Source organism: Amia ocellicauda, chromosome 4, assembly GCF_036373705.1.
Source record: "Amia ocellicauda isolate fAmiCal2 chromosome 4, fAmiCal2.hap1, whole genome shotgun sequence".
Classification (NCBI taxonomy): Eukaryota; Metazoa; Chordata; class Actinopteri; order Amiiformes; family Amiidae; genus Amia; species Amia ocellicauda.
Window position 1 is genome coordinate 8,942,480 of NC_089853.1, and position 14,882 is coordinate 8,957,361.

The 14,882-nt window shown below is 36.7% G+C and overlaps 2 protein-coding genes across 4 annotated transcripts in view; one reads left to right on the forward strand and one right to left on the reverse strand.

The window, feature by feature from the left end:
- Nucleotides 1-191: 191 nt before the first annotated feature.
- On the reverse strand, nucleotides 192-5,756 carry psma1 (proteasome 20S subunit alpha 1). Its single transcript, XM_066700893.1, has 10 exons — nucleotides 5,643-5,756; nucleotides 3,630-3,674; nucleotides 3,169-3,270; nucleotides 2,715-2,818; nucleotides 2,522-2,610; nucleotides 2,108-2,178; nucleotides 1,597-1,726; nucleotides 1,426-1,505; nucleotides 986-1,090; nucleotides 192-505 (listed from the first exon to the last, which is right to left on the reverse strand). Exons 1-10 carry the CDS (start codon nucleotides 5,643-5,645, stop codon nucleotides 446-448), a joined length of 789 nt encoding a protein of 262 aa, XP_066556990.1. The 5' UTR covers nucleotides 5,646-5,756; the 3' UTR covers nucleotides 192-445.
- An 866-nt stretch (nucleotides 5,757-6,622) lies between these two features.
- Nucleotides 6,623-14,882, forward strand: part of pde3b (phosphodiesterase 3B) — a 62,396-nt gene continuing 54,136 nt past the window's right edge. For 2 of the 3 annotated variants that reach the window (XM_066700890.1, XM_066700891.1), the window contains exon 1: nucleotides 6,623-7,694. In XM_066700890.1, the coding sequence (XP_066556987.1) occupies nucleotides 6,792-7,694 (903 nt within the window). In that variant the 5' untranslated portion in view covers nucleotides 6,623-6,791. The remainder of the gene's footprint in view (nucleotides 7,695-14,882) is intronic. The other variant, XM_066700892.1, reaches the window with a different exon arrangement.

Below are 14,882 nucleotides of genomic sequence, written 5' to 3' on the forward strand. Positions count from 1 at the left end.
AATGCAGCACAAAATGCACCTTTTACACAAGACCCTTACATCGATAGTGAAGTTGAAAGAGCTCTTCAGAGTATTCTCTTAGAAATAAGCTGTTCACAGGTACAACACTTCCTTTATTTGTATTGAAAGCAGCTCTTTTTAAACTGAACACTTAAGTGTAAAAAAACAAACAAAAAACATTACAATCTGAATCATTTAGGGAAAACACATTTTTATTATTTTTTTATTCATTCTAAAGTTGGTTCATATAGAAAAGCAGAATATAACTACAGTCCTTGTAGAAAACAAAAAGTAAATATCATGGTAAATGGCTTTCTTACAACTTCTTTTTGCCCACCTAAAGGTTTTGTTATGGTTTCAGGATGCATTTGTCAAAGACTGACAATAGGTATGTCACAGATTAAGAGCTTTTCATCATCAGCTGTTTGGCAGACATGTCCCCAGATCAGTGCTCCATGGGCTCCTCAGCTTTCTCTACAGCAGGTTCTTCAGCAGGTGGTGCAATCTACAAAATCACAGCAAGTTCAAGTGTTGGTGATACAACAAAAAAAGATTTACATGAAATAACCTTTTCAAAATATTTAAACATTGGAAATAAATACATAAAATCAACTTGACAAAATAAAGGTATTTTTTACTACAGAATAATTGCATAGATTTTTTTAAACTGCAATACAAGTTCTCATTCTGCCTTAAAGAAACCAATCCTGACCAATGTGTAATACCTTCAATTGGTCTGACTCAATAAGACCTGTTCAATAGCTATATGTGTATATTTACCGTTTTTCATAGACATTCACCACTACTATAAAACTGACATGGCAACAGTGACATAGATGTCTTGCATTAAACTGAAACTTTAGGACACAAAGAGGGAAAGAAGGCCTTTTTAGCTCGGAAAAGGAAGAGCTTAACCACAGCCCAGGAATGGTTTTCATGCGACTGTTACTGTATTTGTTGATTTTCCCCATGTGTGTAAGTCTACCTTTCTCTGGGGTCTCTCTTCAAGGCCCTCAAGGAATGGGGCAACATCATCGTCATCGTAGATAGTGAACTCCATTTCCTTGCCAACGATGCCAATGGACACATTCTACAAAGGAAAAGGCCATGTGATCACCGTCTTGGAGTACAGAATTCCTACACGAATAGCATTCAATTCACAGTAACATTTCGGGGACTTGTAAAAGTGGGCATTTGGTCCAACTTACTCACATTTAGAATCCAACACCAAGTTGAGATTCAAGCTGCACAATCCTACAATTCATGAAATAACCCTCTGCTAAAATTGCTAAAAAACATGTGACAATTTCATATGCATGCATTATGTCCCAAATCATAAGTGGTTTCAGGATTGATCAGGACTTTCATAATCTGAAGCACCAGATTCTAATTTAGGTTTGACAAATCTTTATAGAAAGCCTTTACCTTGGTTGTTAGGTCCTGTTCAGCAGGTAGGGTCTCTCTTAAAGCTCGCAGACCATGCTGGACCAACTCATTCAAATTGCCTTCAAAATAAATAAATAAAATGTTATTACAGTGAGGTTTAAACAATAAATAAATAATAAAAATCTAGTCGAATTTCCTTTTCACACTCACAGTCAAGGAATTTCTCCATGTGTCTCTCCAGGTAAGTGCGAGCTGACTGGGATCGGGCTCCAATGGACATGGCTTTACAGTCAAAATAGTTGGCTGAAGGACATGTCTGGAATATGTGAGGGCCCATGTCCTGGAAAACACAAATCAAATGCCAGGACTGGTAGGTGACCTTCTGTAATGCTCCTTACATTAACAGGACACACATATCTAACACATTCTAGATGTCAGTTGTTAGATAGTGGGATCACCCTGGTGAATCCCCTAAAGATATTAGGATAAGTCATTCAGATGAACTGAGATTTCCACTCAGCCTTAATAATAAATCAAGCACATTGTCTAAAACTTTAAATATATGTATAAAACAGAGGAGCACACTTTATACTTCCAAAGGGATCTTAAAAAACTATTTAAATACAAATGTTGTGTTTTATCCTTTTATAGTTCAATTGTTGTATTTTACTTTACAGGCCACTGGTTTAATGTTGACTGCACATTTTTCTTGAGAACTTACATCAAAGCCAGCGATGAGCAATCCCACACCATATGGTCTCCTGCCATATCGCTGAGTGGGAATCTGGGTTTCTGAGAAGCAGGTCAGGAAAGGCTCCTTTTGGTTTTAAATGACAAAACAACTAACCAGTGCCGTAGAACAATGCAGTATGTAATCATTACAAATTGGGCTAATTTCAGATAAACACTAGGGAAAAAAGATCTACAATATACTTAGGTAAACACTCACATGTGGATACACTTTTCACAGCAATAAGTCTTCCTTTATTTTTGTATTATTTTAAAATACTTACAAATGCTCAGTGACATCAGAAAACTTACATACTATCTTCAACAATTTCAAAAAAATCCCTGTTTGACAGACAGCAATTCACTTTGGCTTTAGAAATAGACCTGCATTATCTGGAAAGGATACTGCTTCCAATCAGAGACACCAGGCGAGAGACAGGAAGAGGCCGGTCAAACACAAACCTCGAATCCAGACACTCTTGACGCATGAAGTTACTGATTAAACCAAATAAGAGGGAAGACATAAGACAATCAGAATAATATATTATTTTTTAAATGTATAACTACATAAAATAGGTATTCTACTAATCTGAACAAACCAAAGAAGTCTTGCATCAGCAGTGAGACCTGCGATGGAAATGCCCACATGGCTGTCAACGTGAAGAATTTTCTTCTGGTGCGCAGCTAGCTCAGACTGTGCTCTCTGCAACAGACAAATACAATGTCAGTGGTCTATAATGAACAGTACTATATAACCTTGAGACAAGTCATTTTTACACATGTACAATACGTTTTGAAATCATACCAGTTCTAAACAAATCCCCTGCAATATATCCCCATTTTAAATGCCTCTTGGTTAACCTTACTTGGGGTAACAATAAACAGGTCTAGGTTTCATAACTAGCGACAGGTGTTTAACATTTCCATCTATACAACTATTTCCTACCATCTGCAACAAAGGTTCTCTTATGGCAAAGTTATTAAAAGCTTTTCCATTGTAACAGCATTGACAAGCCATCATTTCAAGCCAACCATCAGTGCATAAACCCATACCTTTAAAGCCACAAGGACAGCATGGGACTTTGACTTAAGCCCCACAGTGGCTGATCCCTGTTTCACTGCCTCCATAGCATATTCAATCTGATGGATACGTCCCTGCGTAGCAAACAGAACCACAGCATATTTATTCACTCTTTAGCAGACATTATGAACATCTTTTACAATGCCTTTATAACAACACTGACAGCCTTGCAAAACAACCAAAGCAGTCCAGGCATGACAAACATTCTCTAGCTTGAACTTGAAAATAAAAATAAAAAGTTGATTTCAGAAAGGCAAGCTGAAAAACAAAACAAGGACTAGGTTTACATCTTCAAATTTTGGATATGTCATGCATATCTGACAATACCTATACAGATAAAAAAAAAGTGAGGAATAAAGCTTACTTTACTTTTCCTGGTGCAGATTTGAACACCAAATACATAATAACATATAGCTGAAAACAAAGCTCTTACCTGAGGACTCCAAACAGTGACATCATTGTCATACTGGTTACGGAACTAGAAGAAAACAAAATGCATTTGGAAGTAAATCACTTGTTCCACTACTTTTGACTAACAATTTAATGCTGTAACAGTATACAGACCATCACATCGCTGTTTGAATTACTTACTGCATTTTCTGCACTCTGCATTATGTAGCCGCAGATGGTGAGAAGTATGAAATCAGTCTTAGAACTCAACAGGAACTCACTGTGTTAACTCTCCAAAACACTGTGACTGCATGCAACCTTTGCTATATTCAGCAAAGTATAACATTTCTCATGCATAAATAATGACCAGTCTTGTCGGTCATCAGCTGTTCTGATGGTTTTCTTTTTACTAAGTTGCATCTCATATGCCACTTCTCAGGTACAAATTATTTACTATGGCCAAGATGCATGGTTAATAATATGTATCCTATAGTTTTCTTGCAATGGACTAGCAGTAGCTGCAGAAAAGTGCACACATACACAAGAGGAGGCATGACCCACATTAACAGGTAGAGCCTTAAATTGAATCTCTTGGGGGGGGGGGGGGGGGGCAGATTAAGATGCAAAAGGGATACAGGAAGAAGGCAATGTTAATTCTACAAAATACTGGTTAAATCTGCTGGCATTCTTTTAGAAATTAATGCTAGTTTAAGAGAAGCTGAAACAACCTCATATATGTGTTCTATATCAAAAACCAACAGAATGCTAATAAGTGTTTGGACACTGAACCCTGACAATGGGGCACAAATACAGCATGGTGATGACCGTCGCATGTTTCCTCCAAAGCATGGTGTACATCTATTACAGAGGAGTACTGAGAGGCACTTGTCATGCTCCTCAACATCAGTCATCAACTACAGTGGGCAGCACAGATGTGACCATGCACCTCTGGGATGCTGTCAAAGGCTCCCATCACGAAGTATCCCCCCTGCTCATGTTCTGCCAGTGCTATGCACAGCTACAGAAACAAAACAGGGGTTCTTTTAAACATGGCTGGCATTACTTTTAATTCAAGTCTTATTATTTAGGTAGTGGCTGAAAAGAGGGAGTACACACTTGATTTTTAACATTTCTGCATAATGCACTTTGCATAAGGGAATACGTCTCCATTGTTTTATTTTTGTTATAAGGGAGAACTAAAATGCCTCTCTAATAAGACTGAACCATTATTTTGTGCCATGTTTGTCTTCTATATAAAATGAGATGCAGGCAAATGTGTTGTTCAATTACTATCCCACGGTGAGGACTTCAAAACAATTGGTTAACTAATATCTGTATTTAAGTTCAGAAATTGCAACTTATTGAACCTTCTCCAATTTGATGAGAAACAAACATTGATCATCCACGATGTGAAACTGGATTTTTTCTTCAAAAGTATGGTTTGCTTTTGTTATAGGAATTAATAAACCAGCGAACGCATCTTAAAACTATACTAGAATGAAAACGAAAGTAAAACGTTCAGCCATACGAAATATTTCAATAAAATATTTTACAACTTAGCGCTAAGACATCACTTAAAACTATGTGTATTTAAACCTTAAAACTGGCCGTGAATGCAAACAATTTAAAGTACTGTATGACAGCCAAAAGTTATAAACCATCATCACATTGGCAAAGGCCTAAATAGGTACAGCCCGGTGGATACTGGTACACATTACATATAGGCCTATAATCAAATAAACTCCAGACCTTATGTCTTTATAGGTTAGGATTCGTTATATAATATCCCCGCACAAAAATACATAATGTGTAACAGAAACGCAGTTAAATATAAATATTAATTATTTGAATTTCCACCCGGTCTGTGTAGTAAACGCTTACTCACTCTCCCATCCCCCATGTTGTCCGTCTCAACGAGTAACTTATTTGTAACATACCATATCAATATCTCAGTCGATATTTCACCAGATTCAGTATTATACATATCTATATTTGTAAAATACACACATATACAAAATTAAAAAGACAGAAGAAGGTAATTGTATTTCATTCTCACCATCTCCTATTCTTGCCGCTGCTTGCTCTGCAACACTAAACAATGATTCGGACGATCGTTTGCTTTTCCCTTGAGCGGCGGGACGCGTAAGGAAAAGCAATGGATCGCAGAAATGTGCTGCACGTTTATGTCAAAAGAAAGAGCATCGATAAACTGGGGAACAGCCCCCACTGTCTGCAGAGGCCGTAAGGTCTGTTCTTTAACACATATATTGCGTTACACTCTTTTGTTCTGTTATTCATTATGCTTTTTCACATCGAGGATTTGAATAAGGAGACTGGATTGCATCGATTGAAGGAGTTCCAGGGAATACAGCAGGATCTCTAAGGATAATTCATAATTTAATTTTAATTATTCTTTAGAATAATTTAATTTGAAAGAAAAAATAATAATTGGTAGAGGGGGGGAAGCAAAAAGTTAATCGGCTGTTGCAAAGTGTCATATCGAAAGTGCTCTCACGTACACAAAACTAATCACCATAAAGACATACCTAAAAACCTTAAAAATAAAAAATATCTCCCTTGTACAGACCATCGTTTCACTTAGTAACACACAAGTGATCAGTGCGTTATTTTATTGTACATTCCCTTCCGATTGTAATTGTTGGCTGCTGCATAACCAAAAGGAAGACCTGGCTATGTATTTTTATTTTTGATTTCCCCTGTTGTTACATCGAAATAAAGTCAGTCTGTAGTATCCGGTTCCCAAATGTGCTGAAAGACACAATTAAAACACTGCAAAACGTTTACCAGTCAGCAGCCAATTGCAAAAACGTGTTTATTTTCGCTCTGACTGAGTTTAAACTTGGTGTATATTTGCATGCATGTCTTCTATGCAGCTGTACGCGTGTTGTATCTGATCTAGTTGCCCTGCATTACGAGCCATGTTGTTCCCGGGGCTGCAGAGCTTCCTCCACTCCGAATTACTAACCAGTACTGCAGGTTGTGACATCTGGGAGGCGACATTGAGTCCAACTTCGTGAAAAAAAACAACATTTTTACCTTCTTTTCCTTTTACCCAAAATGCTCGAGTACGTTTGAGTGACCATGGACCGCGTTTGCTGTCATGTAATAATACAATAATACGGCGAGAGAAAAAAGGGGGGGAAAGCCAACTTTTAACGGAATAAAAGGATATACAGTTGAAAACATGGCTGTGAGGGAAGAAGGAGAGGTTTTGCACAGTAAAATCAAACACCACGAAGGGGTTGGTAATGCAAACAGCACAGAGAGCTTCAGGAACGGCTATGTGAAGAGCTGCGTCACCCCTTTAAAACAGGACCACCAAAGGGGCTTTTTATTTAACGTCTGCAGGTTTTGCAATGCGGATTTAATAGGTTCAAAACGATTTCGAGCCTCGGCTCTTTACTTTGGTGCATTCGCAGTTTTTGCGGTTTCTCTACTGATCTCCAGAAGCCTGCAAAGTGGACTGAGCTCTTTGCTGCTTCTGCGGACTTTGCAGTCGTTTTTGCTGGGCTTTTCACAATCCGTCAGTCCCCTGTTTAGCATAGGCTGTGCATTCTTCTTTTTAACATTTTACCTGAGGAGGAAAAAGAGGGAAAGTTACAGATGCTGGCTGGTGTCGCTGCCAGCATCATGCTACCTGGGGGATTTCTTGGTGTTGCAGTTGTTGCAATGGGAAGACGATCAGCACCAGATGCAAATGGTGGGCAGATTGCTCTTTGTGTTGGGCTGTGTGGGCTTACTGACACTGATCCCCACTTTGAAACTGAAATACAGTGTCCTGATCTTGGTTTTCGCGAGCCTGGTCTGGGTCGTTTCCTTCACCAGCCTGGGCTGCCTGCCCCCGGCTCTGAGACCACTGTTGGCTGGCTTGGCAGGGGTAGCTGGCTCTCTCCTGGCGCTCTGTTTTGATCATTATTACCCACCCAGGGAAACGCCACACAGGATCCCAAACGTTGAGGAGAAAGTGCCTGTGATCAGACCCAGGAGAAGGTCCAGTTGTGTTTCATTGGGAGAAACCTCAACAAGTTATTATGGCAGTTGTAAAATGCCCAGGAGACCCTCATTGCCTTGTATTTCCAGGGAACAGGTAGGTCACCAAAGATAGCCATGCCATGCCAGTGCTTCCAAACACAACACAGCGGCTGGACACACGAGTGTGCATCAGGGCCACGATGGGAGGCTTATAGGAAACACAATATGAATCTGTAGGACGTCCTGTATTGTGCCGTGCTGTATAAACACAGGACACCGAGGTTTTAGTAACCGTTACATGCATTTGTAAGAGAACATGTAATATAGTTTACAAACTCACACGTTTACACATTGCCCCTCTAACCTTAATATCTGCAGCCCACTTTAAAGTTTACTCCACACTGGAAAGGATGAGCTTGTTTACTTCACCGCAAGTTGTATGGTGTTTAGCTGTACAATTTAGGCCTAAGGGTAAGAGTTTTCTATCTCAAACACATAATTGTGATGTTACAGTGTTTGTTTGTGTTTCTCATGTAATATGATCAGACTTTATCTTGTGTTGAAACAGCAGTTAGTTTGCTAGATTTATTGTGAAATAAACAGAGGTGTTCCATCTTCCAGCTGAATACAATTATGTCTTTTTCTATGACAGAAGATACAGCCATGCACATGTAATTTCTAAAAACTTTTCAGTTTTACAGCTTTATCGAATTTATTTACGTGTTTAGTACAAAGTTACATTTGATTTATCCTTAATTTGAATACATACATTACAATTCTTTAAGTTTAGGTCACATTGTAGCCTGACGATTTTCAAATGGGGAAACATTTTAATGATACAATGTCCAACATTGTTATCCCGCTGTCGGGGGATATTTTGCATTGTTGAGCTATGAATAAGGTGTCGTCAACAAATCATGAATACTGTGCTTTATATGTTAAACATTAATAATAATGGCAATAATCTAATACGTATAATAACATGAGGTCGCTGATATTTGCAATACATAAATACAAATTCAGTTTAATGAAATTGCTAAATGCGGAGCGTGGTTATTGTCATTAGCATTATTTATTTAGTTTTTTAAATTGCAGCTTGGCCTTTCATGCTGTTCACTTTATTTATTAATGTATTTTTAAACACATTTTGTACCGGTATTATAATTTACTTTGAATGCTTTGGCGCATTAAAACATGGTTAGTTTTCCATATACACGTATTATTTGTTTTGTTTTAATTGGTAAGATTGAACCTCTGAATGTATTATTTTTGAATCACATTATTATTATTATTATTATTATTATTATTATTATTATTATTATTATAATTATGACATATACTGATGCACGTAAAACCTCGTCAGCAAAAGTAACTTTATAAGATATGAAGAGAAAAAAAACACCCCAAGAAAAGAACAATATTATATATATTCATATGATACAATATATATACAATCTCGTCAAAATCAATATTTCAATGCTAGATCTGCTTTTTACATTCAGTCTGTACTGTACCTGTTTAAGAGCTCCATTTATACAGTTTTATTTGAGGTCACAGTAAGTGAGAAATGTCGAGGAAAGTCAATTTTATGTTTCTATAATTTTGCCTTTTATTTTTGATCACATGGCTTGATAAAGATTTATCCCGAGTCCATCATCTTATCTTCCAACAATTACAATATTAAAAAGTTATAAATAAAACGTTTTATTTGACTCAAGTAGAGGTTATCATGTACTAGACACATTAATTTATCTGCCCATCTCCAGTGCAGTGTATTTATTGTTAGGATTTACAATTTGTATTTTATAATTCATGTTCTACCTTTTAGATTACTTTTTTATGTGAAATAATAAGTTGGTATAATCTTGGGACAAGGTCTCTGTTTGAAGTCCCTGTCATAAGCCTTCAAAAGGGACTGAGCTAGTGCACTAGTTTTATTGCAAAAATTATGAGCAGGGAAGGGGGTAAGGGAGTGTATCAGTAATACTTATTGAAAGTAAATGGCTCGGGTGGTGGATTTGCACTGTGGTCATTTATTTTAACATTGTGCCAAAAAACATTAGTATTAACTTATGTTAGATTACAAATATTGAATTAATATTATACATATTGATAGTTCAGGTTGTGAATTTGTCAGGCCCCTTCATATCTGCTCTTTTGTGTAGCATATTAAATACATATGTACTAATCTTACTATTCTTATTTGAAACATCACCCACCAAGTGTCCCCTTTTCCACAGAGAGTAAAACCTTTTTAACATAGGAAATACATTTAGTTTGCTTGTGCATTTTGCAAAAACAACATATTGAAAAAGTTTGAAGTGAGTGAATCAGTGGGCTATGCATTTTAAATCAGAGTTTTGTTTGCATGAGAACGTGAACATACATTTTTTTGGAGTAATTCTGTGGAGATATTTTATTTTATATTCATAATGTGATATGTACCTTGGTTGTTTTTAGATGCACTTTACTAAATTAAAAAAAAATGTTGTTTACAATAATACAAAGACCAAAAAAACATAGACAATTTGATAAAAAATAAAAAAATCTCTAAAGAAGGATTTTGGCCTTGGTTTGACCTTTAAAAGAAACTTCACTGTTTCTTAAAATAAGAAATCTGTTGTATGAAAATTATTAACACATCAGTATTAAAACAAACAGAACAAAACTACATAAACACAAAAAGACTAGCAATGATTTAACTTATATTTGTTCTTGTTTTTATCATTTGAAACACCAGGTCGTTTCAGTTATAACTTTTCCGTAAAACATAATGTGTAGAAATGCCCAGGAATTACTGCGTTTGATTAGTTCTAGACCTGATGGCTGATTCTAGTCACTGTCAGAATTGCAACTTTTGTGGTTTACTCCTCATTGTCACCCCAAAGGTCACAGTAATACTTCAGTTGAAACATATTGCACAGAGCTGTTGCTATGACTATGCCTAGGTAAATTATTTTTAATATTGCAATTTCTTTCTTGTGTGTTGGAGACATGGGAAATTTGGATTAGCAGGCAAGTGTGACAGGGATATGTTCGTATGAAGTAAAATAGCACTTTATCTAAGCTACTGCTCTATACTCACAAAACTTTTATTGCATATCACCTGGTGATGGACTTGTTTGGTTTAACCTGGCTTACCTTTAAGACATGACAAAGTATTGCAAAGCTGCATCTATTCAACATTTTTTGTAAACCTTTTGACAGGACTTGCTGTACTTATTTCAGTTTGTTTTTCTTTCAATTAAAAACTCAGATAGTATTTTTTGTTTTCTGTAGTCTTAACAATGTTTCCCCAGTGGCATAAACTTGTTATCTGGTACCTTCCTATACAATACAATATACAGCTCTTATGTCTTTAACTGGTTTACCAAATAATCCTTAGCTGTCTGAATTCTGTTGTGGAATCAAGTACACAAATAGGCTCCTGGCTAGATCACGTTATTTTAAAATAATCCATGACTGCATTTGCTAGTACCAGAGGCAATTACTGCGTTTTGTGAAAATGAAAATCTGTAGAACAACCTAAGGTTTAAAACTGTTTGAAATGTAGATCAAAGTCATTAGTGCCTTTTAACATTGCTAAGAGTGCCTTCATAACTGTAGAATATATCAAACAGTTGTAATGCATAGTGAAGAAAGTGATATATTTTAGTTTCTGCAAATGCCTATTTTAAAATATATATTTCTTTACAATTTAACTGGGTTACCTGACTATTTCATAGACTGAGCTCCTTTTGTCTGTAAATTGTACCTTTGCGGTGGAACAGCAAAGATGGGAAGAACATTCTTGGATTTTGCTGTCTAAACAGATCTGCTCTGTCAGCCAATGAAAGATATTGATATTGCACAGTTATTGATCTCAGGAGGATGTTCCTCCCTATCATCCAATTTTGTTTCCTTAACCAGTGGGAGCAGTGTGACAGTGGTAAGCTCCCCTGTGGTTCCTAAACAGAACTGGTAGCCTTTGGGGTCAAGGATTATAACCTGTGATCGCAGCTTACTTTCTACACCAAGCAGTGTTTCATTGTACTGTAGTTCTGAGTTCCTTTTGTTTTATATATATATATATCACTTAATTTATGTAGTTTAAACCATTGCTTTTGTTTACATCAGTGTTTGTGCAATTCAAGTGATGATTACAGTCCGAGTTCCTTTAAGAGCATGTAAGCCCTCTTTCAATATGGTTGTACTCATCCTTGTCATTGAGGGCTACTTATAGTCCAGGTTCGACTGAAATGTTGTATACACATGTAAACTGTTAGCAGCTTCTACATATTACTTATAATTACAGAAGAACACAATATTTAATCAAAATGGTTGTAAAAGGATATTGTGGTATTGGTGTATCTATCACATATTACTAATCCCTTTCTGCAAAAGGTGAGGTACAATATATATTTTTGTATAAATAAGACTTCACATAAACATGTATATTTTAATATATCTCAACTGTTCCTGTTCATAACAGACACATACACACACTTGTTCTCCTTTGTAAAATTCAAGCAAGGGATGTATGCATTTGTTTTATTTTGATGTGCAGTTTAAAATACGTCTTTAAAGTAATTCATGAGTTCCATTGTATTGCATAGGTCTGAAATATATTTTTATATTCATTCAGAGCTCCCACTGCCTTTGGGGCAGAAACACTTGGTACAGAAAGTAACAACAGACCAAGGTAATTTACTTTAGTTATGAATGAGAAGCTGGAATTTTTTTTAACGCCCTACTACATGCTTGATTAGTGATTTTGACCTTTTTATTCAGGTGAGTAATGCATTGAGAAGCACAGCTGAGGTTTCAGATGCCAACACATTTCCTTCTGTGGGCTGTTTCTCTCATCGACTACTGTAGTGTTTTCAGCACTAGGAGAACACAACCTGCTTTTGAGAGTTGTGATTTGAATGACGGTATATGCACAAAAACCACTACTATAGGTGATTAAAGAGGAGATAACATTAATCCCTTTGAGTCTGGGCTATATGTCTAGCGCCTATGCAGCATTTGGTTTTTCTTTTCTTCTTCAGGAATTTTGTAACCTTTTTAAATGATTATACCACACCTTCTTTTTATAATGGGGATGACCAATGCATGGAGATTCTTATGAAAGGTGTTTTGTGTATGTGCTGACATATACATTTGCTTTGTTTGTGAAACTGTTTGTTGCTTTTAATGTAATATTTTAATTAGTGTCTCAGAATTGTTTGAAGGAAAGTTTTTTTTGCGTTTTCTGATTTTAGGAAAAAAAATAAAGAAAACTAATGTAGAATGTTCTTATTTCTTTAACGGAAATATGGCTTCATTGTACTTCTAACCTAGTAAGGTGTTTGCTTTCCATTTTCAAGGCAGTATAGACCTATTTTTTTCTCAGACCTGAGTGTAAGGAGAGCACTGAACATTTAATGTTTGTAAGAATAGCATTATTGTGAAAAAGCATGCTTCATTTTGCATTCTCAAATAATTACTTAAAGAAAGGAGTACAACTGTTCTACCAGAAGACCAAGATAATGGTATCAAGAATGGTATCAAACACATAATGCATAGCTTATATATATATATATATATATATATATATATATATGTATAATATATAATATACACTCACCTAAAGGATTATTAGGAACACCGTACTAATACTGTGTTTGACCCCCTTTCGCCTTCAGAACTGCCTTAATTCTACGTGGCATTGATTCAACAAGGTGCTGAAAGCATTCTTTAGAAATGTTGGCCCATATTGATAGGATAGCATCTTGCAGTTGATGGAGATTTGTGGGATGCACATCCAGGGCACGAAGCTCCCGTTCCACCACATCCCAAAGATGCTCTATTGGGTTGAGATCTGGTGACTGTGGGGGCCAGTTTAGTACAGTGAACTCATTGTCATGTTCAAGAAACCAATTTGAAATGATTCGACCTTTGTGACATGGTGCATTATCCTGCTGGAAGTAGCCATCAGAGGATGGGTACATGGTGGTCATAAAGGGATGGACATGGTCAGAAACAATGCTCAGGTAGGCCGTGGCATTTAAACGATGCCCAGTTGGGCCTAAAGTGTGCCAAGAAAACATCCCCCACACCATTACACCACCACCACCAGCCTGCACAGTGGTAACAAGGCATGATGGATCCATGTTCTCATTCTGTTTACGCCAAATTCTGACTCTACCATTTGAATGTCTCAACAGAAATCGAGACTCATCAGACCAGGCAACATTTTTACAGTCTTCAACTGTCCAATTTTGGTGAGCTTGTGCAAATTGTAGCCTCTTTTTCCTATTTGTAGTGGAGATGAGTGGTACCCGGTGGGGTCTTCTGCTGTTGTAGCCCATCCGCCTCAAGGTTGTACGTGTTGTGGCTTCACAAATGCTTTGCTGCATACCTCGGTTGTAACGAGTGGTTATTTCAGTCAAAGTTGCTCTTCTATCAGCTTGAATCAGTCGGTCCATTCTCCTCTGACCTCTAGCATCAACAAGGCATTTTTGCCCACAGGACTGCCGCATACTGGATGTTTTTCCCTTTTCACACCATTCTTTGTAAACCCTAGAAATGGTTGTGCGTGAAAATCCCAGTAACTGAGCAGATTGTGAAATACTCAGACCGGCCCGTCTGGCACCAACAACCATGCCACGCTCAAAATTGCTTAAATCACCTCTCTTTCCCATTCAGACATTCAGTTTGGAGTTCAGGAGATTGTCTTGACCAGGACCACACCCCTAAATGCATTGAAGCAACTGCCATGTGATTGGTTGGTTAGATAACTGCATTAATGAGAAATTGAACAGGTGTTCCTAATAATCCTTTAGGTGAGTGTATATATATATTTGTATAATATATAATATATAGTTAAGGCCAAATGCTGCTTAACCTTCCTTAAAGGCAAATGTACTTGTTAGTACATCAAACTAACATTGACAGGTAATTAAAATCCGACAATGTGAAACATTACATCAACACATTTGAACAGGGAAATCAGTTAGCAGGCCTACAAAAGTTTAACAACTATCCACACTAACTTTCTACTTAACATGGATTCATATTTAATATTTCAGATTAGAGAATCTTGTAATTGAATTTAATAATAAAAGTAGAACAGTTTTATTTCATAACATGTAAACAGTGTCTGAATACAAACCTCTTAATACAAAGTCAGTAATGTGTTACATGTAATAAGTAATGCAACAGCTCTACCCCTCCACACCTCTGTTTCACCCTAACTATTGGTTTGGCAAAACCAGAAACTTGCAAAACTCATTTAGTTTAATGAGTGATACATATAATTAATAAATTCAGTTGCTGAAAT

What these genes read in the sequence shown, in the direction of transcription:
- psma1 (XM_066700893.1), bottom strand. An exon ending in TCACTGTTTGGAGTCCTCAG is followed by an intron (nt 3,271 to 3,629) that starts GTAAGAGCTTTG and finishes TTTGCTACGCAG; the next exon opens with GGACGTATCCATCAGATTGA. An exon ending in GCTGATGCAAGACTTCTTTG is followed by an intron (nt 2,611 to 2,714) that starts GTTTGTTCAGAT and finishes TGGTTTAATCAG; the next exon opens with TAACTTCATGCGTCAAGAGT.